Source organism: Tiliqua scincoides, chromosome 1 (genome assembly GCF_035046505.1).
Source record: "Tiliqua scincoides isolate rTilSci1 chromosome 1, rTilSci1.hap2, whole genome shotgun sequence".
Taxonomy (NCBI): domain Eukaryota; kingdom Metazoa; phylum Chordata; class Lepidosauria; order Squamata; family Scincidae; genus Tiliqua; species Tiliqua scincoides.
The window spans coordinates 207,237,695-207,265,556 of record NC_089821.1 but is presented as its reverse complement, the minus strand read 5'-3'; the positions used below and the strand labels follow the sequence as shown (position 1 = coordinate 207,265,556).

The window sequence follows — 27,862 nt, the reverse complement described above, 5'->3', positions numbered from 1 at the left end:
GTGCTTGCTCAGTGCTCTCTCTGCTTTTGGGACATCGACCATTTTCATTCCATTCTTTTTTTTTTTTACAGAGGAAAAAAGGGGAAAGGAAGAGAAAATTCAGCTTGGAGAGAGGGTGCAAGCTTTAGGCTCCAAACTGGAGAATGCCTGTTGAGCTCTGGGTAACCTTCTGATGCCTTCAGCTATTTGTTTAAAGGGGGAAAACAATACTTGCGAGCAAAGGCCCTCCCTCTGGCTTGTGATAGGCTCAGCCAGAATAGCAACAGCCTGTGTCACTGAAGAGGGCAAAGCCTGCGGAAAGGGAAAGAAAAGTTGTGCATGGATCACTTCGTAACTTTCCAAGTGCAGTCGGCTCCTGTCACCAGCTGCCATGATCTGGACCACAGTGAGGAGAGACGCCTGTTGTGATCCCAAGAGCTGGCCTCTCGTCCTCTAAGGTCTTTCCCGCACTGAGGAACTGTCTCCACAGCCATGCTACCTGTGCAGCAGGACATAGAGCAGCTCCACCAGCAAACTCGGAAGATGAGAGGAGAGGAATGCCAGAATGACAACAGCCTTAGCAGCAGCTGCCTGAACAAGCTTCCCGCTCAAACAGGTAAAGCAGCATAGTCTGAAAGGCAATGATGCCTGCAGGACAAGAGCTGCAAATATGCGTATCTAATGGTCCATATCCTGGCCAAAGAACAAACCAAAACATAGCCAGAAAACCTGGTCAGTTCACCCTGCCAGCCAGCTTTCTAGTCTTTTGATTTGCTAGCAAGGGCAATGTGAATTTTATACACAGTTTTAATGTGTATATATTCCATCACATCCATCTGTCACCTTCCCGCCAAGGAACTGAGGGAGTCATGCATGGGGGTTGCGATGACGATCCTGTTTTATCCTCACAACAACCTTGTGAGGTAGGATAATGACTGGAGTGGTTCAAGATCAGGAGGGGGCAGGAGGTCTGGTCTAGAGGGTAGAGCCTCCGTCTACCTGAAGATAACATCCACAAGGTCACCAGTTCAAGGCCACCGGCACCGTGCGACCTTGAAGCAGCTGACAAGCTGAAGCCGAGCGATTCCATCTGCTCTGAGCGCGGGAGGATGGAGGCCAGAATGTGAAACCAGATCAGAGTGAAACACCTGGACTTTTGTGGTTCTTGAAAGATAGAACCTTCTTTCAATTGTAAAAATCCCTACGGGGATTTAATCAGCCTGCCTATGTAAACCGCCTTGAATAAAGTCTTGAATAAAGACCAAGAAAGGCGGTATATAAATACCTGTTGTTATTATTATTATTATTATTATTATTATTATTATTAGGATCACTCCGTAAAAGCCATTGCTAACTCTAGGGATTTTAATCTAGTTCTACTTGGTCCAAATCACCGCACAAATTCATTATTCCATGATCTTTCATACAAATGATGGCCTTTGAAATGCTCAAGTCTAAAAACTGAGAACTTGTGGCTAGTGATGGGTTGAGGGTTGCTTTTGTTTTTTGAGAAATTTGTGATCCCTGATTTTTCAAATTGGTTTCCCGAAAGACCACAACATCCACTGTTGCCTAGAATGGGAAATTGTGATATTAACACTTCACTGTGAAAACAAACCTGTCATTTTATTGCGGTATCTAGAAGTATCTATTGCTTCTCGTTCATGTGCCACTGATGACATTGGCTTTTGTTTCTAATCACAGCAAGGCCAGTACAGTAATTTCTGGTAAATAAAAATAGAATACCAGTGTTGCTGTTGTTTCATTTTGTTTATTCCACATGTTGTACATTCTTGGTCTTTTGCTGAGTTCCAGAAGCAACACAAAATAGCCATATGGGGTTACAGCCACACAGAATGTGCTGATGCTGTCTAAGGAAGGACTTTACTATAATCCACTGGTCTTGGGGCATTGTCACATGATACTGAAAACTAGATTGAGACACTTGCACAGTACATATGTATACACCCGTGAATATTGTTAACACCAGTGGAAAGGAAAAGAAAAAGCCCTTTTAAATTGAATTTATATTCTGGCCCATGTAATTTAACCAACATATGGAATTGCACGTGTGAAAAACACCAAAAAACAACCTCAAAAATGGCCAGGTAAGCATATTGGGATTGAGAAAGATTAGTACATAATACCCATGGAAAGCCTTCCTGGGCATCAGACTTGGGTGTCCTCAGATCTGTGCAGGTGTTGTGTATTAGTTACTGAACAGATCAAGGCAAGTCCATCCATGTGGCCAACTGAAGCAGTCACTTCAAGTCGCATGGATTGGTGCGAGGGGAGTGCCAGTCTCTGATCACCAACTTGTCTCCGCTGTTCCACCTTCCCTGGATTGGAAAAGGAAGAAGAGGACAGGGTGGAAGGGGAAATGTAGAGGGGAAGAAAGTGCTGAGCTAGAACATTGGAGAGTGAGAGGAGCAGAGGCTGGCACATCACCTGCATGCAATGTTTGGGATTGTTTTTGTGTGTGTGTATGTGGGGGGGGGGGACCCCTATAAGATCCTGCATATATTCTGTGCATCTGCAGCATTGTGGTCAGCCTGATGAGGGGGTGACTGAATAGCCAGACTTGCCAAGTGTTGCTGTTGTGAGGGGGAACACCTTCAAGAAGCAGGAATGCCAAGACAGGTTCTCCAGATACTCAGGTCTCAAGCAGTGAAGGACTTTATGTTCAAAGCAGGCACTTTGAATTGTGCCTGAAAAGAAAGAAGCAGCCAGTGAAGCGGTTTTGACATTGTTGAGATATGTGCTCTTATGAAAATCTCACTCTGCAGTATATGGTTGGCAACCTTCAGTCTCGAAAGACTCTGGTATAAGCCTACAGCACCCAGTATTCCCAGGCTGTCTCCCATCCAAGTACTAACCAGGCCTGACCCTGCTTAGCTTCCAAGATCAGACGAGATTGGGCATGTGCAGGGTAACAGTAGTGTAAGAGGTAATTGAAGAGGATAATTAAATGATATACCTGAAGCCAAAAGGAAGCAGAAAGTGAATAGAGGAAAAAAAAATATTTAGTTTTTAATATGCAGTGGAAAATGCCTTTTGAACAAGGTGGCAAAAGCTGATTCAGGCTCATATTCCCAAAGAGAAATACTAGTTATGGTAACCAGTCAAAGCAGTACTGTATAGTCTAGATGGGCCACGCAGATGAAATACAATATGTCTGGAATAACTTGTGTCAAGTTATCACAACTAAGAGCCCAATCCTGTGCTCAGTGGCATGGCTCCGTGCCGCCAAGCACTGTTGCAAACATGCCGTAAGGCACGCTTGCGAGCCTCACCGCCAGGCTCCCACCCGTGCTAGCCCAGCGCTGGCCAGTGCTTGGGCTAGCGCGGGGCGGGAGGGGCGGAGAGAGGGTGGGAGGAGGCATGCCGGTGAGGCGTGACACGGGGAGGGGGGTGGACTGGAGGCATGCTGGGGGGAGGGAGGGAGGCGGGTCCAAAGAGCTCTGTTCCGCAGGATCCAAGGCGCTCAGGGAGGGCTCCATGCCCTACACCACCTTTACTTTACTGCTGACCAAAAGTGAGTAACCCCATTGCGGGGCTACCCTTACGCGGTAGCGTGGGGTGCTCAGGATCCGGCGGCAGCCGTTCTCGGTGTTGCTAAGCCTGGGCGCCCCGGGCAGCTCAGGATTGGGCTGTCAGTCTCCTGTTACAGAAGTTAGTGGCAACCTGAGTGCCCTTCTACAGGTGCCTGTACCCTTAGAAATGAGAGGCAGGTGGTAACTAGAGAGAAGGCCTTTTCAGTGTAGGCTTGCACTGGTCCTCCCACAGCATACCTTGCCCTCTGCCTGATGCTCCCCTGGGCCTTCCACTGGCACAGGTAGTAAGGGTTTAGGGGTTAGCCCAGTCAGATGGGCTTTCTGATGGACTTGGGCCCACCTGGGTCAACCAGAATGATCCCAACACCATGCTGGTGAGAAAGAAGCACTGGTTACAGTTTTTCTTCATGTCTTATGGTGTCAGGGAACTAAGGGCCCAAACTTATCCAGCTTTCCAGGGCCAATGAAGCCCCAAGGAACAAGCATTCCCTTACCTTGAGGAGGACTCTGACTGCCTCCCTACTGCAGGATGCAGCGCATGCCCCATAGGCACAGCTACATCAGTACTGGGAAGGATTGGGCCTTGAATCAGCCCTGCCACATGATTTCATCTACCACACAGATAAAAGACCTCCGTTGGTGGTGGTCAGAGACCGTGGTTGTAGGAATGTTTCAGGAGTTAATATCCAAAGTGGCATAACACAAATACAATTGTTGGGTATATGATGATGGGAATATATGATGATGGGTCTTTGTTAATGAAAGTAGTCAACAACAAGTAGTCATTATGCTAGTCAACAACTATACTTCTAAGTAACTACTATAATATTTGGTCATTTATATGCTCCCCATGTGACTGCCAGCATTTCAGCAAAGGTCTGGGATAAAAAGAAACATGCAATTAGTTCTGTACATCCAAAGGGACCTCAGGCATATACTTGTGATATGGGATGGAGATCTGCCATTTAAAGGCAAAAAGTAATTTTTTTGGTTGTTTATGATTTTATTGTTAGTTGCCTTTGGTGTCCCATTGTGGGTGGCAGGGTGCAGAATATAAATGTATTAAATAATAAGAAAAAAAAATTCAGTTCTACCTTGTCCAAACTCTTAGATGTGTGAAAAGAAGCACTTTTGACCCTTGCCATGGTTAAAAAATGCCATGGTTTTTAAAAAGTGTTTACTGTACATAGCCATTTTGGAGTAAATATCAAGAGTGTCCTGCGTTGGGCATGGAGCCAAGTTTGTTTTCCTTTCAGCACCAGGTTTAAGCCCCACCCCCCTGTTTTAATGCTGTTTTTCTGAAAGGTTCAGTATTTTTATGTCTCTTTTAAATGGTTTTAAATGTTTTTGTTTGTTTTAAATTCTTTTGATTTGCTTTGTAAGCAGCACTGAGAGTTGTGGCCAACTGAAGAACAGGGTAAAGATATTAATAAAATAAATATCTGGAGGTTATGTTGGCAGAAGGCATGGGGACTGGATTCATGACACAGCCAGCAGTCTAGTCATGTGTGTTTATTTACCCCATATTATGTTTTTTGCTGATAGGTGCCATTTGCAAAAATATTCCCCTGTCATGTATATGCAAAGTCCATTTAAGTGGTGAGGCCTTTTTTGCCAAACCAATACTGCCCTTTGCACTTGCAAGAGGGCACACCAGTTATAGGTCTGAGGTGCTTGACTCCAGATTCAGGAGATGAAGAATTGCAATCAAAAGCATAGCTGATATGCAATAAGTTGTTAAATTGCACCATTGGAAGAATTATTTATCTAGCAAGATTTCAAAAAATCAAAACAGAAGTGTCAGGTTGTGGACCTTGAAGAGCTGTTCTACAGCACAGGTTGCTTCTTTGAGTCAATTATACTGTTGGAAGGATTATATTCGTGTTGTGTTATCGTTGTGACAGGCTGAGCTGCTCCCAGATTCTCAGCATACCTATGTCAGACCTTGCCAGAGGATGTAATTCCATCCCATGTTGCAATTGTTGTCATTGATTTTCCAGGGCTCTCCTCTAAGTAAAATCTTGAACCGCAGAAACAGTCCTATATGTCTTTTATGTTGTTGCTAGGGCAGTGTTTCTCAAACTGTGGGTCGGGACCCACTAGGTGGGTTGCGAGCCAATTTCAGGTGGATCCCCATTAATTTCATTTTATTTTTAATATATTAGACTTGATGCTACCATGGTATGTGACTGCATTTGGGGAAATGTTACACATCTGTACTTTTAACAGGCTACTATATATATGCTTTTAACAACGATATCAATGGGACTGGGTAAATCCCAGAAGTCTGGGTAAATGCAGGTAGGATTGCAGCCTAGGATTGTAAAAAAAAATTCCTGCTTGATGATGTCACTTCCAGTCACGACATCACTTCCAGTGGGTCCTGGCAGATTTTCATTCTAAAAATTGTGACCCAGTGCTAAATGTGTGAGAACCACTGTGCTAGGGCATTTAGAACTCATGTTTCAATTTATGTAAAAGGAGACTTGAAGGATATGCCCAATAAATAAATAAATTACTAAAATAAAATAAAAAGTACAGTTCCTAAGGGTCCAACTCACAGAGGCATTTTTGGGACATTTTTGGGATGCTGCTGCATCAACTATGCTCACTGTTTGTTTGTCTCCAGTCACAAGTCAAGATGATGGTTTTGACTTCTTAGACCCTTTCTGGCTCTGGACCAGGGTATTTGAGGGACTTCCTCCTTCTATGTTATCTGACTCATTCTTTGCGGTAATCAGAAGGGGCTCTTTTAACCAGGCTGCCATCGATAGAGGTGAGGGGCTGGCAGCAAGAAATGGGGCTTTCTCAGTGGTGGTGCCCCAACTGAGGAACTCTCTTCCCTTGGAACTAAGAACCTTTTCCTCTCTGGAGAGCTATTGGTGAGGCTGAAAGACATTTTTCTTTAGGATGGCTTTTGATGGCTGACGTGATTGACTGCTGTTTTAGTTGAATGTATTTTTTAATTGCTTAATTATTATGCAGTCCACTGGGTTTCTTTGTTTTGGTTGTTTTTAATGTTCTAGTTATTGTTTTTAAATGTTGCAAGCCACCTTGAGGCCTCACTAGGAGTAAGGCAGGGTAGGATCTCAAATAAAATGAAATAAATAAATATGGGCAAGTCGACACCACCTCAGATTCATGGATAATATCAGTGCAGGTAGCGAAACATTAGTGTGAACCGGATGGTGCACAAATACAGCACAGGGATTACCACGATTAGGACAGGAGGGGGGAGTGCTGCCACAATGACCGAAATATCCTAAATAGATCCCCTCCCATTTTTAAGGGAAACAGAGCAGTGGTGGGGGTGGGGAGTGATTCAGATTGGTGCTGCAGTGCTTAGCTCTTTCACCAGGACATTTTTCTCTTTCTCAATTGCCCTCCTCAAAGCTGCATACTAAGTTGCTTTAGTACATGATTAGCGATGACCTTTTCTATTTTCAGAATAATGTCTCATTCCTGTTTCTGAGTCTACTGTATATGGCTAAGATAACATCAGTTAGTTAGGTACATTGGCGGAGAGTGCATATTCCAGGTGCACACAGACACAGACACACCACCTCCCCGCCTCCAGGTCTCCAGGAAGGAGGTGTATGTTTGTATCATTCCCAGCATAAACACAGGAGGTTCTTCTGGGCTATTTGAAAGCGACCTGACTTTTTGGAGAAGGTTTGTGGATCAGCGTAATGCCTGCCTATTAGTAATTTAATTTTTAATTCACATCTAATTATAGTCAGTTGGCATCTACAAACTGTCATTGATATCTTCCCTTTCTTCAGGGGAAGTGCAAGCCTAGTGTATAGCTTTTAGCACACTATCTTTTTAGTAAAAATGTATCAAAATTGTTACTTTGCTGAGGTTTGGTATCATTGTGATGTCTGTATGGATTGTTAGCTGTATACAGCCTTATATAACATAAGTTGCATTCACATGAGTCCTATTAAAGATCAGGCTCTTAAGACTTAATGAATTTAGAAGCTGCCAACCCCCCAAAAGGGAGAAAAATACTATTATGTAAAGTTGAGACTGAAGTGTGTACTTTTTCTTGTCCTGGGAGAATAAGGAGTAGATTGTGTAGCTATCCCCGAGAAGTACCAACAAAGCCAAACAAAGATTTTGGAAAGGGAAAACAATTTCAGTCATGCTTTAGAGCAGTAGTTTTCTAACTGGTGGGTCATGACCCACCAGTTTGTGTAGATGCCCCATTCCCTTTAAGGGGCAGGGACAGGGGGCAGAGGCAGCAAAGTGATCCCCAGGATCGCACTCCTGCAGGGGAAGGGGGGGCTATTTTTTAACTAACCTTACATGCTCCCAGGGTCCAGGGGGTGTGGGGAGCCCTGTGGAGCACTTACAGGGTTCCCTGTGACTTCTAAACAGTGAAAGTTCCAAGCGCGATGAAACCGGAAGTTCCACTGAGAAAAATTTACTTTTGTATACTGGACATTTTTTCCAATTTTTATGATGTTCCTCTCTCCCTGTTCCTGAAGCGTTGCTTTTCTGCATTCAGCTGAAAGTAGAATTGAAACAGTGGTTTCACACAGCATATAATATAGTGCTTATGGTCCTCTTAAGAGTCTGGCAATGTCCAGGAATGGGCAAGCTCACAAATATATTTGTGATGTATTCTAATTAGAAAAAATCCCAATTGGCTCAATTGAATTTTCTCCCTTGACAGTAAATTTCAGCCTGCTCAGCAAATCTGATTGCCTCAAGCTACTCTCTCCTCACCTCTTTAAAATGGCTTTTGCTGCTTGGGGCTTCCGTCCTTTTTGTTATATAGAAAGGCTCCATCATAACAACTTGCTAAAGGGATAGTAGCCCCAAGAAGCCTCAATAACGGTTTGCTGCTACTTTACTTTGGTCAGGCTGGCACTGCAGTTGAGCTATAGATTTAAAATAACCACTACAAGTTAGGTCTGAAAAGACAAGGGATGACAACTCGGAAAACACCAGAATGCTGTAGACTTGCAAAGAGTTATGGATTCGCCATAAAAACTTATTCCTTGCTGCAGTTACTATCATTGTGCCCTTTTTTTATAGAAAATGAAAAGTTTCTATTTGCTACCGTTGCATATTGGCCTGTTGAAACTCACTGGTGTAGCCAACAACAGTGCCACCTGGGGTGGTGATGTTATGACATCATGCAAAACCATGTTGTTACTTCCAGGTTTGGAAGAGGGTGGCAGTGGCTTCACAATGTGGCTGCTGCATTCGTTCCTTCTCCTGCAGCTTCCTGGCCAACTTTGAACTTGCACAGCACTGTGTTTGGAGGTTTGTAGCAGCTTGCCAGAAGCTGAGAGCAGCCTATCCCCCCCCACTAGCTATGCCACTGTTGAATCTAACTCAGGGCCCAATCCTATCCAACTTTCTAGCACCAGTGCAACTGCAGTGCAGCCCCGAGGTTAGGGAATAAATGTTCCCATACCTTGAGGAGGCCTCTGTGACTGCCTCCCCACCACAGGATGCAGTGATGCCCCATTGGCACGGCTGCACCGGCACTGGAAAATTGCATAGGATTGGGTCCTCAGCTATTTAACGTCACTGCAGAAATGAGATGTCCTCCTTTCCTACTTTTGCTTTCTACTTTTCAACTTTTTAAAATTCCTTTGATGGTTTGTCTTATGAGAGTATTACTGCCCAATCCTACTGGGCCTCTCCCGCAGCATGATGCATGTTCCACTGGGGGCAACTGCTGCAAAAGCGCCATAAAGTGCTTTCCAAGCAGCAGGCTAAGTAGCACACAGCCAGGACAGCAATGGGATGGATGGAGCCTTGCTGTGTGTGTCTCCCGCCACCCGCTGGACCAGGTAAGCCAGCGGGGGAGGGGTGGGGAGAGCGCAAAACCCTACGGAGGCGGCATAATGGGGCAGGGAGGCCGTGGGACAGGGCGGATTCAGTGGCAGTGTCAGATCCCATCCGCTTTTCCTGCAGTCCTCCCATCCCCTTCCTCTTCTTGGACTTGCTCTAGTGAAATCACTAGCATAGGTCCAAGGAGACCCATTGCAGAGCAGGAAGCTTATGCAGGGGTAAGGGGATTTAAATCCTCTTTCCTTGCTGAAGCTCAGTGAATACAGTTTGCCTGTTTTGCTGCGGCTGGCCTAATTGGGGGGGGGGCGGAGATAGGATTGTGCTATAAGCCCCTTTGTCACAGGGAACCAGTTTCTCATGGCTTTTCCTCATTCTTGTTATGTAAACCACTTTGTGAACTTTTCTGTTGAAAAGAGGTATCTAAACTTTCACAACAATCATATAATAATACTGCTTACTTGTCTCACACCAATGGCAAAATGAACTTCATCATGTATCTGGTATTGTTTAGGTGGCTCTGTAGATTAGTAGTGCTATAAAAACATCTGATAGAAAGCAACTTTTTCTGAAAAACACTCCCACAATCCAGGGGTGTCTGATGTGACTGTGGCAGGTGAGGCAGAGCAAGGGGTCTGAGAAGGGATCCCTCACAGATACCGAGGCCCCACCTGTAGTTTGATATGTCCTGGAATTCAGTGGTGCAAGATGTGACAATGGCAGCTAATTGAGAGGGCTTTCATTAATGCTTGTTGCTTAAATAGACTGACATATCAGCCCTTTTCAGATGTTATCTTCCTGTGATAAAAGTCTGTGTGATGGAGGGGGTGCAAGAGTGTACTAGCACGTCTGATCCTGTGCTGTCATACCCTTGAAGACCCACTACCCCTTGAATATAGCATCTTTCCATAGTGAACAATGTTGTGCCCTGGAAGAGATTCTCCTGGTGATTGAGAATGCTGAGCATTTGTCGCTGCAGGGGTGGACAGACCGTCCACTACTACAGTGTGAACATTTATCGCACAAAGGTAACATCTGAAAATGACTTTTATTATCTCAAGTTATGTCCCAAGTAAACAGTCAAACTTTACTTTCCAGAATCATTCCCATCATTTTAGTCCATTGTAGAACTTGAGATTGGATAACTTCCTGATACTCTGGTATATGAACATGAATCTGGGAAAGAATCGATAAGGATCAAGGAGAAGATCTATCATAGGCAGCATAGTGCTCCAACCATTGGGATAAGTGAATGTGTGTGATTTGGAAGAACTGGCCAGGTCTGCAAAAATTCCTCACAGCTTGAAAGTCAGTGAGGAAGGTCAAGTTCTACGTCTTAGTTATGCTGTTTCCATGGCAACATAAATCCATCAGCTTTCCTGTGATGTCTGCTCTGCAGTTTGTCTTCATCTAAGTTCCTAGTTCATAAAGGCCTCCAGTGCAAACAAATGTGGCCCAACATGGCATTCTTGTTGTTTAAATAGTTGCGATTGTACTGACTGCCTGCACTCTGTGCTTTATCCCTTTGGCAGATAAACGATACTAGTACAATTGGCCTTGACCCTTCCGGTATGAGCTAAATGTAATGGATGAAAGCTGCTTTAGGTGGCATTTAAAGAAGAAAAGTAGGACGTAAATGTTGGGCTATGAAAGGATAGTCAAGTTAAGAGGTGGCTTCAGAAAGATTTCTTGCCACTGGGCCGGCCCTGCCATGAACCAGGGTGGACCACTTCAGGCAGCAAAAGATCATGCTCTAGCACTGCCTTGCTATCACCCATCGTAGTCTTCAAGGCTCCATCCAGCAGATTCACCAGGTTCCATTCCCAGATTATGCCGTAGCTCCACCTTAACTTGGAAGATTTTCCCTCTTCCTTATCCTGACTTTGCTCCTTAGCCCCACATAACAGCCTAAGCAAACACTGGCTGTCTGAACCCCTCTTTACAGATTTCTCTATCACTGTATCCTTCATGCTCTTCTTCAAGCATTGGGCTATAAGATACATTTTCTGATGGCAGTGCAGAATTAACTTGAGACATTTCATTTCATTTCAGGATGTGGACTGCTTACCTTTCTCTCATCTGCTGTTGCCGCTATCAGTGGCCTCCTGATGGGCTATGAACTCGGACTTATCTCAGGAGCTCTTTTTCAGCTAACTAGTATACTGGCACTTTCATGCCGGCAACAGGAAATAGTCGTAAGTGCTCTCCTTATTGGCGCCTTGCTAGCTTCCTTAACTGGAGGGTTCCTGATCGATAAATATGGGAGGCGAGTTACCATTATGCTGGCATCATGCTTACTTGTCATGGGCAGTCTGATCTTGATACTCTTTGCCTCATATGAACTACTTATAATAGGACGGATTTCCATTGGGGTTTCCATTTCGCTCTCTTCAACCGCAACGTGTGTGTACATTGCGGAGATTGCCCCACAGCACCGAAGAGGCTTGCTGGTGTCCTTGAATGAACTCATGATTGTATTTGGTATTCTTTTTGCCTATGTTTCAAATTACGCCTTTGCCAACGTTTCCCATGGTTGGAAGTACATGTTTGGCCTTGGCATTCCACTGGGGGCCTTGCAAGCTGTCGCTTTGTACTTCCTTCTTCCGAGTCCTCGGTTCCTGGTTATGAAGGGCCTTGATGAAGCTGCTAGCAAAGTACTTGGAAAGCTCAGGGGAACCTCAGACACTACTGTAGAACTAACTATGATTAAATCTTCTGTGAAAGATGAGCACCAGTATCGTTTCTTGGATCTGTTCCGTTCAAAAGACAATATGAGGGCCCGGATGCTGATAGGAATCATGCTAGTATTTTTTGTGCAAACCACTGGGCAGCCTAACATCCTATTTTATGCATCTACTGTTTTGAAATCTGTTGGCTTTCAGAGCAATGAGGCTGCGAGTTTGGCCTCGACTGGTGTGGGTGTGGTCAAAGTGCTCAGTACAATCCCAACGACGCTTTTTGTGGACCATATAGGAAGCAAGACGTTTCTGTGTATTGGCTCGTCCCTTATGTCTGTGTCTTTGGTCACCATGGGATTGGTGACACTTAATATACACGTGAATTTCACTACTGTCTGTAGAAGCCAGTCCTTGGAATATGCCTCTCTCCATGGAATGGGCGCAATAACCTCCACAAACGAGACTCTTACGGACTACAGTGCTAGCATTGATTCATCCAGCAGGACTTCCCAATGGCAGGCTGAAGTTGCTAACACGGACAGACAAAATCAGACAGCCTGGGCAGGAAGCAAAGCCTCTGCCACCAGCCTAGCAGCATCCCATGAAGTTCCAAGTACAACAGAACATTCATCTGCTCTGCAATGGCTCTCTTTGGCCAGCTTGCTTGTCTACGTTGCTGCTTTCTCCATAGGACTTGGCCCAAGTAAGTATTTCTCAGATTAGTTTCAAATTTTCTCTCATAAATTATTTCAACTGCTAAGTAAGTGTGAAGTGTTCATGCTGGTAGCACTGAATCATTTCAAGGCTTCTCTGTGGGAAGCTGTGACTGATAAATCAATGGAAAAACAACAACAGTTTGAAGTGTAGATCACCCCAAACCTTTGAAAACTGCCATTGAAATAAGCACGGGTGACCTCGAGCCAAGTAGGGCATCCAAGTAGGTATCCAAGTAGGGCACCCAGCAAGGGCCCAAGCTGTCAGAGGGTCCAGTGGGCCAGGCCAGTCCCTGAACCCTCAGAAGCAGTGGTGGTAGTCACTCTCATTGTGGGGTGAGCAGAGGCACCATGGGGAGCCCAGTGCACAGCTTTGCCCCAGGGTCTCCAGCAGCCAGGGTCTGGCACGGGGAAGAAGCTCTGTGCCTAGGTAAGGCTTTTGTCTCCTTCCCCTGGACCAAGTTTCCCAAACATACTGTCGCCACGGCACCCTTCTTTGGTGACAGCCTCATCTTCCCAGCTCTCCCAGGCGCCACCATTTTGGATCACACATTTCTTGCACAGTTCAAGGTGGCAATGCCTGGGAAAGCCAGGAAGAAGAGGCTGTCAAAGACATCTTGTGGCACCCCTGTGTGTTAGCCATGGTGCCCTTAGGCGCACAGTTTGGGAACCACTGCTCTAGGCACTGAAAACAACCATATATTGCTATGAACTAATTGTTTGCCAAACTTAATTATGACTACTGTTATTGATCAAAAGCTTACAGACATCCTAGGCAGTGGGTGCTAGGGAACACAGAAATGAAAAGCTCTTCTTGTATTGTGAATGAGGATGGAACAAGTGAACAGCTGTTCAGTTCCATCCTGATTTGTACCATACACAATGAAGCCTCATGCAAGATAAAAAAAAGAGTCGCTTTTTTGTCTATTTGCATTAATTAAGTTTGATTAAATGCAATCCAGTGTCTCCTTTACTATCTGTTCCAGGCAATTACTGTAGTACATTATCAGTGTAATAAATCACTGTTGTAGTACACTTAAAAAAAAAAGAGAGAATGCTCCCTTTGTTAGCTTTGGGCACTTTGGTTTCTGTGCGCTAAACTAGAGGTAACTTTTTCTTCAGTACCATTTGATTCCACTTTACCTGATGATTCAGGAAATCAAGGAGAAATATACTTCCCTCCTTGGACAAATCTGCATACAGCAAGGAGGTGGTAGCACAGCCTCCAGCACAGACTCATAAATACTGGTTTATCCTCCAGAATACCTACCAGCTCTTGTTTTGTAATCATGAGCATCAGCAGACATTAGTCTCTTCCAAATAATTGAAGGAGGGGCGAATCTATACCTCTGACATGCTTTAGCATTTCCTCCTCCCATTTTGTGGACATCAGATGAATTCAAGTGAACTGTGGGAAAGTGGCTACCTTTTTTTTGTTCCAGCAAGGTCCTTGTGTTTTTATAATAGCTGGTTGGCAGATGGAAATTCAGCAGGGGTAGCTCCTCCTGGCATGTTAGGATGGGAAAAACTGTCCCATGAACATTTTGGACTGATGTGCTGGTAAGATCGCAGAGCCCCTGTGAGATGAAAGGGACAATCCCAAGTACTTAGCAGTGCTTCAAGAGCTGCTTGTTCCTCCTTGCACAGGAAGGAACTTGTTCAGATTCAGCCACAGCGTTGGCAGTGTTTGAAGCTGTCAGTAAATCAGATGCTGTTCAGTCAATTTGGTAGAATGAAGCCGATCAGTAGACTGTTCTGTGTTGACACCAGTGCTCCTGAGAGACATTTCTGGCCCTTGATAATTGATGTGTGCCAAAGGAAATATGTCTCTGGTTTCAGAACGAACAGAGTGTGAGTACGAGATTTGTTCTGAAAGCAAAGGTGCTGTAGGCCAAGCAAGAGCAGACCTGCCTTACTTTGAATAGCCTTACTTTGTGAAAAGGAACTAATAGCAACTTCTTTTTTCTCCTGCATTTTGTGGGCAGCATGGTCTGCTTGAGATGCACCATGAACTTGAATTAGATGACAAACCTGGTTCCTTTGTTTGCATGGACAGTGTCCCATGTCATGTCACTCCTGATAGTGCCTGGTGAAGGAAGAGGATAAGCAGTGCAGCGGCTGCATTCCCTCTTTCTGCCTGGGGTATTCAAAGGAGTAGGCAAAGTCTCTAAATGCAGATCTGGTATCCCTACTGGAAACTTATCCATGGCATTAAAAAAAAACTTAAGTTACAGTTTGGAAACTCTGTCTCTTTAATAGAGTTTGGAGACCTTGCAGGTCAGGCACACTGTAAGCATGCACTCCAAGGCTATTTTGGTTAATCAGGGTTGGAAGAGAAGACAGTTGAAATGAGCCTTCTCACAGCACAGCAGTATGAAGAGGGTCTGGGGGACACCCGTCTAATCTGAACCAACCCAGTGAAAAAGTAGACCAACCATTTTCAACCACTGTGCCGTGGTACGCTGGTGTGCCACGAGTGTTCTACAGGTGTGCCACAGGAACTTGGGGGGAAGATCATTTATTAGTAGGGCCAATGGAGTTGTGAGCCGCCCACTGGCAGCAGGGTATGCCTTGTCAATTGGCAAAAACCTGATGGTATGCCTTGACCATTTTAGTGCCTTGTCAGTGTGCCATGAGATGAAAAAGACTGAAAATTGCTGAAGTAGACAGTTGCTTTGCTGCAAAGAAAGAGCAGTTCCCTTTCTGGACTTGCCTGAACCTGCCTTGTGCTGTTGTTCTGGGCAGAATGCCAGGATAAAGGACATGTTCTGGTGCTTTCCTCATACTCTGGCCAGTCTAGGGTTTCCATGAGACTGCCATTCTCAAAAAAAAAGCATTTGCATTACACAGTAAACCTGAAGTATAAGAAGTAAACACATACTGGAAAGGATACATTCCAAATTTCATTTAGAACATAAGAGCCCTGCTGGATCAGGCCAAAGGCCCATTCCTGTGTCTCACAGTGGCCCACCAGATGCCTCAGGGAGCATACAAGACAACAAGAGACCTGCGTCTTGTTGCCACTCCCTTGCAACTGCCCTTCTGAGGTAGCCACCTGTTAAAACCAGGAGGTTGTGTGTGACCATCACGGCTTGTAACCTGTGATGGAGTTTTCCTCTAGAAATCTATGCAATCTCCTTTTAAAGGCATCCAGGCCAGACACCATCACCATATCTTGTGGCAAGGAGTTTCACAGACTAATTACATGCTTGGTAAAGGAATATTTTTTAATCTGTTCTAACTCTCCCAATTTTAGTGAATGTCCCCTGGTTGTGGTGCTGTGTGAGAGGGAAAAGAATATCCCTCTATCCATCCCCTGCATAATTTTGTACACCTTAATCTTATCCCCCACTCAGGCGCCTTTTTTCTAGCCTGAAGAGCTAGAAACACTGTAGCCTTTCCTCATAAGGGAAATGCCCCAGTCCACTTTGGTCGCTCTCTTCTGCACCTTGTCCAGTTCCACTACAACCTCTAAAGAACATAGAAATTTAGAAATGCCTTTAAGGATTTTTGGGGAAAGTAGGGGAGCTAATTAGCTGAAAGTGGGCATGATTCTCTAGGCACAGCTTGGCCTTGGAATCTGGCAAAACAGTAACTCTGTCATGTGAGAGTCTATGGAGACTCTCTACACCAGTACCTATAAAATATAATTAGTGAAGTCACTTTTGCAATCCAGTCCTACACAGGCCTATCATCAGTGAGAAGACAGTTCTATGCATGTGATCTGGGTGCTGCTCACCATTCAGCAATTGTGTACCTGCCCACTGCTGACTCAGGCAGCCCCAGTGGCTCCATCAGTGCCTCATGATTACTCAGTCAGGGTGCTGGGTCTCCCATACTACAGTCGCTCCTCAGGGTCAGTAGCCTCTTATTTCCCAGCCCACAGGCCATCATTGATTGCTGATCAACAGGAACATTTATTTAAAATATTTTTATACTGCCCTTCTCATCTCCACTGAGAGATATCCAAGGTAGTGTATCTTTTTGATGTATTGGTAGAATAAAAAACTAAAGGGAGGGGAGATATGTCTCTCCTCCTCCTCACAGGATAGTCGGTAAGGGGGGAAAGCATGGTTTAGCTCACAAAGGCACTAACAGTCATTCTTCACCTTGATGGCTTTTCCTTCTTCCACCCAATTACCCAATACACCTCCCTTCTTCAGGAAGTTAAGGAACACAGAGGGACTTGTCTTGTTCCTCTCCCATGATTTCATACTACCTACTTCCATTTTAGATTTTTGTGTTCCCCAGCCCTGAACAGTGACATAGCACAGTGGAGAGTGGCCTGGCATTGGCTTGATTACAGTTGTGTTGACCTCATTGTGACACCTAGGCTTTTCTGTGTCTTCTGAGGCCCTTCCTCATGAAACCTTTTTTCAGTTCTGGGTTGCATTAAGTGGGGACATCCACTAAAATTGAGTGTTGGGAGGGTTAGGACAGACAAAAGAAAATATTCTTTACTCAGCGTGTGGTCGGTCTGTGGAACTCCTTGCCGCAGGATGTGGTGACGGCATCTGGCCTGGATGCCTTTAAAAGGGGATTGGTCAAGTTTGTGGAGGAAAAATCCACTATGGGTTACAAGCCATGATGTGTACGTGCAACCTCCTGATTTTAGAAATGGGCTATGTCAGAATGCCAATGCAAGGGAGGGCACCAGGATGCAGGTCTCTTGTTATCTGGTGTGCTCCCTGGGGCATTTGGTGGGCCGCTGTGAGATACAGGAAGCTGGACTAGATGGGCCTATGGCCTGATCCAGTGGGGCTGTTCTTATGTTCTTATGTAAGTAGTTAATTGTTTGTTCATGGTTTTGGAAGTGTATAATATGTACTTTGCACTCCCCCCCCCCCAAGTCTTTTTGCCTTCATTGCTTAGAGGATTATTCTTTCCTTATCTTCTCTCAACTTGCACCATTTAATAATCTGTTTCTCTCATGGATTTTCATACCCCCATGCTTCATTCATTTCTCAACTATAAGCCTGTTTAATCCTTCTCTTTTTTTTTTTTTTGTCCACAACACATACCTTTGAAGTTCCCAAATCATTTCAAGTTCTTTGAACTCTACTTTTAAAAACTTACCTTGTTTTTCACATTTGGATTCCACCTTTCCTCTCTGAACTCATTTGAATGGGCATACATGGCTTGCCCAACTTTTTCCTCACAGCAGCCCATGAGAAATAGTGACTGGCCAAGGGTCACCCAGTGATATTCAGGGATGAGAATACTGATTTTTCCTGGCCAAGGTTCAGAACTCTAGTGATTACTTCACGCTGGCTCTGAGACGCTTAATGAACCTGAAACTGCTAGGCAGAGAAAGTTATAAAACAGAGTTAAGTTAATCCATTATGTAAAGCCCAGCCTTTTAGCTATACGGTGGCCAAGGTCGAGACCAAAGAAAGATGTTTTTTAAATGACCCCCAACAACTTATTAGGCCAGTGTTTTTTAAATAATGGGTCAGAACCCACTAGTTGGGTTGTGAACCAATTTCAGGTGGGTCCTCATTCATTTCAATATTTTATTTTTAATATATTAGACTTAATGCTACAGTGGTATGTAACTATATTTGGGGAGATGTTACAGATGTGTACTTTTAACAGGCTACAGGTATAACCTAATTATCCATGGATTTTTCCACTTGCAGTTTTATCTCAACACAATGAAAAAGGCCCTTTCAATTAAAGGAAAAAGTTGTTTAACAAGAGCTTCATTAATGCGAGAGAGGGCAACTGACTGACAAGCCTTGGGTGCCTTGGTGCGCCCTTCGGGGAGAAAGGCGGAATATAAATCGAATAAATAAAATTCATCAATCATTCTCTCTCCAGGCACTTAGAACAGCTTCACTCCAAGGCAAGCAACCCCTCCCTTTCCCCCAGAAAGAAAGATAATCACTTTGCCCTGGGTGAAGGGAGGGGTTGCTAAGTGAAGCCTTTTTAAGCACCTGGAGGGAGACTGTTCCATGAATTGTCTGCCTAATGATTCTGTCTTACAACACAAAGGCACAAGTCTGTTTTTTAAATCACCTAGCAAAAATACCCATTTAAAAAACAAATGAATTTGCTTTAAAGGTTTTTTTCCATCCACATGAGTTCTGGGTGCCTGCCTGGTCTCCATAGGGAGGTCTTTTTTAAGCTTCTTTTAAACAATTGCTCACCTGCGGAATTGAAATTTCAAAATTTATGATGGTGGTGATAAACTACGGTATAGATCAGTGATTTTCAACCTTTTTCATCAGGCAGCACACTGGCAAGGCACTAAAATGGTCAAGGCACACCATCAGCTTTTTGACAATGGTCGAGGCACACTGTGCTGTCAATGGGGGCTTACATCCCCCGATGGTCTATTGATAAATGACCCTCTCCCAAATTCCCGCGGCACACCTGGGGACCGTTCGCGGCACACCAGTGTGCTATGGCACAGTGGTTGAAAATGGCTGGTATAGATAGTGCTTCAAGCCTCTTGATGGTGTGGAAATTCGTTAGCTAACGCAAGATCGATATTTCTGGTTTCAGATCTAACTTTCCATTTTTCTGTAATTTTATGCTTTCTAGCTATTAAGGGTAATTTTTTAGGCTTTGTTTAAATCTTATAACCCGGCATAGCTGTATGATATTGTAAGAAACTGTTACTCTACCAGCAATACTTCTTGCCGGGATGTGGTTACTGGGGTGTATGTCAATAAAGGTTATTCTGATTTTTCTGAACTCAAGCTTCCCTGTGGACTAGACACCTTTAATTTAATATTGGGATGCTGTACACAAATGATGATGAGTGAATGGATGTTCATTGAATCGTATTCTGAAATGTAAACTCTTGGCTGAATGGAAATGGAAAGCTTAGCCCTGTGCAGGATTGAATCCCTTGGGTTCTTTTGTTGAGCAGAGACCTGGAGATGTAAGATTTGCAGCTGCCTGTGTTTATTATCAAAAGCTGGCACCTGATGACTGGCATCACCCACAGGAAAAGGTCTCCTTGGGGTATTGCTGCTATTTTGCAGAAGAAGGTTGGGTTGTAACTATGCAAGGAGATATCTGAAAAGGGAAATCTGCCATTACAGGTGCATATACCATCTAGGTGGAGCATTTCACTCAGGAGGCTGTGTCGCTTTGGAGAATGGAGTTTTCATTTTCTCTCCTGCTCCCAGATCACCAGTCTAAAGTATCTCATCATTGAGAAATTTCATGTGAAGTTTCCTAGTAAATTAGCCCTCACCAGTGACTCTCAGCCTATTTTTTGAGAAGTTTTAAACAGGGGCCGTCAAGTGGATCTGCTGCCCCTGCACACCTCACCCCCTTTTTAATTCCCATCCTTTTTTTCCTTGCTCACATTCGCACAAACATGCCCCAGTGCAGCTGCTGCTGCTGCTGCCTCTTCTTTCTCCTCCTTTGTGCCTGACTGTTGAAAGAAGCAGCCAGTCTGGTGAGGAGAGGGGGTGCTCCCCTCCTTACCTTTTTGTTTGCTGCTTGATCCCACTCAGCCACATTCAAACAAATGTGCTGAGCAGAGTGGGCTTGAAGCAGAGTTCTCTTCCACTTCCAGCACGCTCTACACAGCCTGCTTTGAATACAACTGAGCAAGAGCAAGTAGAAAGTGGTGGCAGTAAAGCTGAGGAGGAGGCGGGAGGGGGGGGGCTGTGACTTCTTCTCCAACACCCAATCCTTTCTTGTTGGGTGGGAAAGGAGGAGCTAGAGGTGGAATTATCCTGTTTGGTTTGCTTGTGCAAGCAGGGCAATCAGAACAGGCTTGCTACAATCAGTAGGGTCACTATGGAGTTGTGGCTGATGCAGGCCACTCTGGTGCAACCTTTGGCAGGGGCTGCCACCACACTGCCTGAGCCTCCTTTCAACTGTCTTTGGCCTTTTCTGGTCCCAGCCACCTCCTGCTCTTGTCAGCGATCACGTTTTTGCCACTTGCTGGTAAGAGCACAAAGCAACCGGACTGGGAAAGGGCCAAAGATTGCCAAACAGAGGCGGTCCAGAGGCAGGCTTTTGTATTTAAACCAATGCAAAAGCCCGGAATGTTGAAGTGACATGATTACATCATCATGCTCCCCCCCCAACTTCCGAAATGCTGAGCTTCACAAGGTGAGAGTTGCACTGGGTGCAAGCTGCCACAGGGACACCTCTGGCTACAGTGTCCGGCTGCTTTTTTCTCCTGCGGCATTGCTGTGATTGCTCATGATGGTGGTGATAGTCGTGAATTGTCATTGCCATAATCCTCCTCTTCTTCATGCTCAGCAAGTAGGAAGAGGACTGGAACACTGGTTGAAGCGTCTGCACAGATGGTGGGCTGGAGGGGAGCAGGAGGCTGACTTGGGGGGCAGGGGGTTAGTCAGTTAGCTGCCTTCTCCAGCCTGCCCCTTGAAGCAGCTGCTTCAGCCAGACTCATGGCTGGGTCAACCCAAGTTCTCAACACACATTTTCAACATGCCATAGATTTCCAACACGTAATGGTCAGGATCAGGCAAGCCCATGGCACTTTGTTCTTCCAGTTACACTGAAGGGTGCAAGTAGTTGGATCTAAAAGTTCACTCTAGAATTTCGGTAACGTTGCAAGGAAGCCAGAGTATCCATCCTGGCTCCCTTGCTGATTCATAAGCCTCTCTCAAACTGTTGTTGTCCCAAGTGACTGCTTGGGATGTTATACTTGGGCCAGCCCTGCTCAGAGCTGGGGAACAGAAAGAATAACAACGATGGGCTGTTTTCATGTGTTATACTTTTAAATCCCATTGATTTCAATTGGGGACAGTGAGGCCATTTAATCCATTCAGTGAAGTGGATTTATTTATATCCTGCTTTTGTTTAAAAAAAATACTCAAGGTGTTTCATGGCACACCAATCCACAGCACAATAAAAATAAACCATAAAAATATTTTTGAACACATTTTAGATCATCAATAATCTGTAAAAGATTCAGGGCCCAATCCTGAGCCCTGGCTTACCACCAGCGCACAGTGTCACAAACGTGCCATGAGGCATGCCTGCGACACATAACATGGGCCCAGCACCGGAGCTAGCCCGTGCTGGGTCAGCTCTGGCACTGGGCCCAAATTCCGCTGTCTGTAACTTGCCTGGACTGCCAGGTGGCGAAGAGGTAAGTGGTAGCAGGTTCCAGGTTGGGGGGGGGGATATGGCGGGGAGGAGGCCTTGCAGGGGGAATGGGGTGGTAGGGGACAGGACCAGCAGAGCTCAGCTCCACTGGATCCTGAGCCCCATGTCAGGCCTCGCAGCCTGACATTGGAGTCCTCAATTCTGAGCTGATGCAGGATCAAGTAGCCCCATTATGGGATTACTTCCTTCAAGGAGCTGCTGTGGGCTACCCGGTGGGCACTGGATATCGCAGCAGCCATTTTTGGTGCCGTGGCAGCCCCACGTGCCTGGCAGCTTAGGATTGCCACTAGTGTTGTGGCAGTGCAAGGTCCTTTATGGAAGTGCAGAAGACAGGCCCACTGCTGTAAACAGTGCAGGGCAGGGCATGCATGGCAGCAGCCCCAGAGGCTCTTCAGGCACTGGTAAGTAGGCGGTGGGTGCAGGCTGTGGGCAGGGAGGGAGAGGAACCAGGGGTGTGCCAGATAAGGGAGGGGCTGGATCCAGCAGCAGTCATGCACACCAGATCTGATCCCCTCTTTCTGAAACCACCCCACCCCTTTTATCTTCTTGGACATATGCTAGCATATGCTTGTAGTTTTGTCCAAAGAGACCCATAGGCAATCAGCTAACCTACTGGGGTGGGGGGGGGGGGCCTTAAGTAAGAATTTTTTTAAGATAAATGTATCACAGAGCCCTTGGCTTGGCTGCATGCTATAACATAGCAGGAGGCAGGATTGGGCAGTAAAAAGAATAAATAGCAGCAGAGAAAATGAAATAGAGCAGCTCCCAAGAAAGACCACTGTAGCAATGAAATTTACCACAGTAAATATGTCACTATCATCATCTTAAACCATGTACGGATCCAAGGCATGGCAATACAGATATGTCCTCATCTCACAGCAGGTACCATTGGAGGGACTTAAAAGGGCTTAACTTGGGTTGAATCAGAATTGTTGCTTGTGGTGCTTAAAAATACCTGCTGTAAAACAAATTTGATATGGGTAATTGCCCCAGGGAATTGTTGATTGCAGGGAGTACCCATATTAGAATATTTGTGACTTCTATAGGTGTCGTGTGTGGCCAAAACTGGCTCAAGATTTTTTTGCCCTCTTGGGTGGCAAAAGTTGGCAACATTTTCACTGTAAACTGTGAACATATTCCAGAAACTCTTTAAGATACTAGGTTGCCCTCTCTGTTGACTTGGAGAGCTGACCATGCCAGAAGCGGCCCCAGATCCTGAACAGAGTGGGAGGAGGGCAGAATTGTGTGGTGACGGGGGCAGGGGGTGGGTGGATCAAGTCTGGGAGGGGGTGAGATCTGTGGTGCTGGCGTGCACTGAACCCAACCCCATTCCTGGCCTGATCCGCCTGCGCAGATCAATATGGTATTGTGCAAGTGATATTGCTGGCACAAGTTCAAGTGACTGCTGGGATACCCAGGGACAAGGAGAAAAAACCACCCTGAGGAGACTTCCAGCAGCCAAAAATCCCCTGTGGGATGCAGTATAGCCCGTGCTGGTTCTTTAGCCAAACTTGGCATTAATTACTAGTCGGGACCCACCCGGGGGCCTAGGATGTTGTAATATATTTGCAAATTATTATTATTATTTATTACAGTGTCTTGGCTGGTATTGAGTGAAATATTTCCTGGTGGAATTAGAGGAAGAGCAATGGCTCTAACCTCCAGCGTGAACTGGGGTGTTAATCTCCTAATCTCATCAACTTTTTTAACGATAACAGGTAAGGCCGGCATGTCTTGGCTTGAATTCAGAAATCCACATATGGCTCAGAATGACCCTTTTGGTGTGTGATGCTCCTCTGAAGAGGCTGAAATAACATCAGTTGCAGTATTGAAACTGAATTCCAAGCATCTGGGAGGGGCCCAGTGTACTGTATCTCAGTGGACACAAATATAACTCATCCCCTTTTTATTTCTAGCATCTCCAGAATTGGCCACTCTAGGTGGGAGAACTGTAATGGGGAATCTGGCAGCTAGGCTGGAATGTCTTCACAGCCCCTCATGCCCAAGAGTTGAACTTTATTGGCAACGTGTTGTCAGGATAGAAAGTCTTCACTTATACAATGTCAAAGGAGTGCATCTCTGCCCTGGCCATTATGATACCCAATGATGTATGCATGCACGTGCCCTAGCCGGGCTTCTTTATCGCCTTTAATACCAGCATTACCCCTTTCTCCAAAGTTGTCCCACATTGCCATTTCACCAGATACAGTTGTCGTCCACCAGTGACTTAGAGACAGAGCATTGGTTTTATGCAGTTAATTAGATGTGCTTCTGCTAGGTATAAAACAGATTTCAGTTTGTCTGCACCAAGGACCTAGGAGAAAGAAACAAAAATGGCTGTTTCCCATTTTTGGAAAATATAAAATGTAGCAATTACTAATCAAGTCTTACACTCTCGTTTAGCTTGCAGAACGAGGTCACTTCCTAGCCATAATGTGGTTACTTTTCTTTCCTGTAGAACACATTTTCCATAGGAATGTTGTTGCTACAAGAAAGATATTGATAGGGAAAAGTGTTGTGTGGAGGAACCCGCTTCATATTCCAGCATACTTATATGTGAACCTAAGCAGAGCCTTACTAAATCAGGCCAAAGGCCCATCTAGTCCAGCATCCTATCTTCCCATACTAGCCAACCAAATGTCCCTGGGAAGTCCACAAGCAGGAGAGAAACACAACACCCACCATTGCTCCCCTGTGACTGGTTGACTGCTTCTGAACCTGGAAGTGGTATACTTTAAAGACATCATGACTAGTGGCCTCTGACAGAGGGGGTGGCCTCCATTGTGGGCATCACAACATGTATGTGGATGGACGTCCTAAATGTTAACAGATCATCCACATGTGTATTTACTTCATTAAAAATAAAAACCTGTAGTAAGTTGTCTTGTGGAAATTAAAAATTACTTGTCTAAATTAACTGGTCTGAGAGAAGTGTCCATAAAATATCTTGCACTTTTTTTGGAGTTTTTTTTTAAATTTAATTAAAATCAAATCAAAGTTTAATCTAATTTTTCTCTTTTTTCCCTTTTTAATTCCTAGACCTAATTGGCTTGTCATGGGTGTATTTCATTTATGCCCTGATGAGCCTGGTGTCATTAGCATTTGTCATTGTCTTTATTCCTGAGACAAAGGGCTGTTCCTTAGAGCAAATTTCTATGAAATTGGCAAAACAGTAAGTATAAAACAATATCTAGGTAAGCACATTGTAACACACTACAAAGCCTTGTTCAAATGTGCAGAAACTCTCTCTCTCTCTAAGTGTGTGTGTGTGTGTGAGACAGAGAGAGAGAGAGAGAGAGAGAGAGAGAGAGAGAGAGCGCGCAGGTGGATAGCTGGTTGTGAATGCTTTCCCATGTCAGTTTGCAAAGTTGTGTTGAGGAAGGTGATGAGTCTCATAAATCAGGCAAAACCTGCCCTCTAGTGGACAAGCCATTTAACACTGTGCAGTAATAGTAAGTAACCAGCTAACAATTGAACAACTCTTAAGTGCAGGGTGGTTCAGAAGTGCTTGGGTTCTGCTGGGCTCTCAGCTTGTAGGCAAGTGACCCAGCACCAGTGATGGGGCAGAGCCTTACCAGCTGTTATCTCAGGCTAAATGCCTTATTCCACATAAACCTGCCTTCTCTCCAGAGTAGTTCAAGGAGACCTTTTTTCATGCACTGTCATCATCTGAAGCTCAGTTCTGGGAATAGGGTTTCCTCCATGGCTGTGCTCAAACTGGGAGATCCACGTGATCCCTTCCAGAATGTTTTTCCACAGAATGCTAAACCCTTTACTGTTCTATCAGAAAGCCTGCTGGAAGTTTTAATTTTTCCGTGTTTTAATTTGGCTCCGTGTGTGTATTTATGGTTGGTTTTGTTGCCAGCTTGTCTGCTGGCTTTTTTGAGCTTACTGTCTTTTAAATGTTTGTTGTGAGCTGCGTTGGGTGCCCTTGTATTAGGGTGGAAAAGTAGAAGGAATAGAAACAGTTTTGCCCTACAAATAGTTGCCATTGTCCTCCCTCAGAGATACGCATAAGAACAGCCCCACTGGAGCAAGCCATAGGCCCATCTACTCCAGCTTCCTGTATCTCACAGCAGCACACCAGATAACAAGAGACCTGCATCCTGGGGCCCTCCCTAACAAGCCCACTCATAAGCCCAACTCTATTTTTTTTTAATAAATAGAAATGGAGAAAATGTTTCGTAAAAATGATCTTCAAAAGTCCATTTAATCAGAGCATTGTCTTAGCAGCACTGTTTAAAATTGTAGTGTCAAAACTGAGATGTTTTTGTGATAGCTGAATTTACTTTTTGCCCTTTTAGAGAAAGGTGAAATACTTTTATTTTATATAAAGGTAGCACAGTTACAGCCAAAGCTAACACTGAACCTTTTCAAAACCCTAGTTTGATAATAATATTTTATGAAAGTGTACCCAAGTCTTATCTGTGCCTTTCACTGTTCTGATAAACTGCTTGATTATGTGGATCACATCATGTTTGACAACAAATGTTAATTTGATTCAAGTCAAATTTCATTCCACTTACGCCTAATATTGCATATATGCAGCAGGGACCAAATGTGCTGGACAAAATTGATAAAAAATGCTAAATCATTGGCCTAGTGAGGCAAGATGGACACACACACTCCAGTAGCAACGGTTTTGTTAGCTGTAAATTCAGGAATGAAGAAGTAGAAAGGCTTATAATACATATTCCTTTGAAATGCTTCCTGTCTTCCAGGAAATATGCCAGGACAGCCTTTTGCTGGGTGAGTCAACCACAGGAGGAACTGGTGCCTATAGGGCTTTCCAAGAAAGAATCCCGTGAACAATTCTACTGAGCAGCATTACAGGCAGAAGAGTTAGTCTTCTCAAAGGACACAATGGCACAGTGCTCCAAAGTGCAGCCACTACATTCACCTGCTTTCTACCTTACTGTACATGCTTTTGGTATTCTATTTTAGTAGATGTCTTTGGTCAGTTGACAGATTAATAAGATTTTGCACTTCATAAGCACAAACCCATAAATATCATCAATAAGGTGATATGATGAGGGGACTGATTCTATAACATCTCCGAAACACTGTACAAGAGAACAGTGGAAATTTTGCACAAACCCCTCCTTTAAAGGATTCTAAAAAGTTGTTTTAGACTACACAATCCACCCATTCCAAACACTGCAGTCACCTTTGCTCAAGCAGTTGTATTCCTTAGGCCTACCACCTTGTTGGCATCCTTCAGTCTAAGAAGACTCTGGTATCGCACTCTGAATAGTGTTCTGGAACAGAGTGTCCTCTCCAGAGCGCGAAGCCTGGGTAAAGTAGATATGGAGGATAGACTGTTACCCATGCAGCAAATCCCCCCTCTCCACGTCGCTGAAATGGTCCAATGGAAAGACAGAGGCCAATACGGTTGGTTCCAGCGGCATCGCAGGAGTTGCCAGAACGTGACTGTGTTCAGCCATGAACTGCCTCAGGGACTCCGGCTCCGGATTTTTCCTTGAGGTTGACTCCTGAAGCCTTTTCCATAATTGGATGTAGCTACAAGGCAGTGGAGGCTTGGCATCAGAGTTTTCCTTCTCTCAGATGAGCTGCCTTCCCAGGCTAACGAGTCCCATCTACCCGGTGGCTGTTCAGTCACCTCTTACGACAAGTGCAGCCAAACTGAGGGCCTATTCTTATCCCCAGCCCTCAGGTGACAAGGGGACAAGGCCCTCTGGCCTACCACCAAGCTTTCTAAAATGAAGTGCCATCAGAATATAGAGCAGGCACTGTGTAATTATTGCCACAAACCAGTTGTCTTTGGCTTAAAGTTAATGAATCTAGCCAGAATGTTGAGAACTGAACTTTTCAAGACTTTTCTCTGCCATGGCTTGGAAGGCAATGCAAATAGTCAAATTTCAGAATTCCTCAGCCATAATGAAGCACTACTGCTTCACAGCCATTCACGTACACTCCCATGGTGGAGCTGTTCTGCAAGCTGTAGTGGTGAAAAGGCATATGTTCACCTTTTGGAGGAAAAACACAATATTCATTTCAGAACTGC

General features: G+C 44.8%; 1 protein-coding gene and 1 pseudogene across 1 annotated transcript; one reads left to right on the top strand and one right to left on the bottom strand.

Moving 5' to 3' along the window:
• Positions 1 to 312: 312 nt before the first annotated feature.
• On the top strand, positions 313 to 27,862 carry SLC2A12 (solute carrier family 2 member 12). Its single transcript, XM_066614775.1, has 5 exons — positions 313 to 595; positions 11,394 to 12,722; positions 23,433 to 23,555; positions 24,877 to 25,009; positions 26,559 to 27,862. Exons 1-5 carry the CDS (start codon positions 472 to 474, stop codon positions 26,656 to 26,658), a joined length of 1,809 nt encoding a protein of 602 aa, XP_066470872.1. The 5' UTR covers positions 313 to 471; the 3' UTR covers positions 26,659 to 27,862.
• Positions 2,807 to 2,925, bottom strand: LOC136637316 (5S ribosomal RNA; annotated as a pseudogene).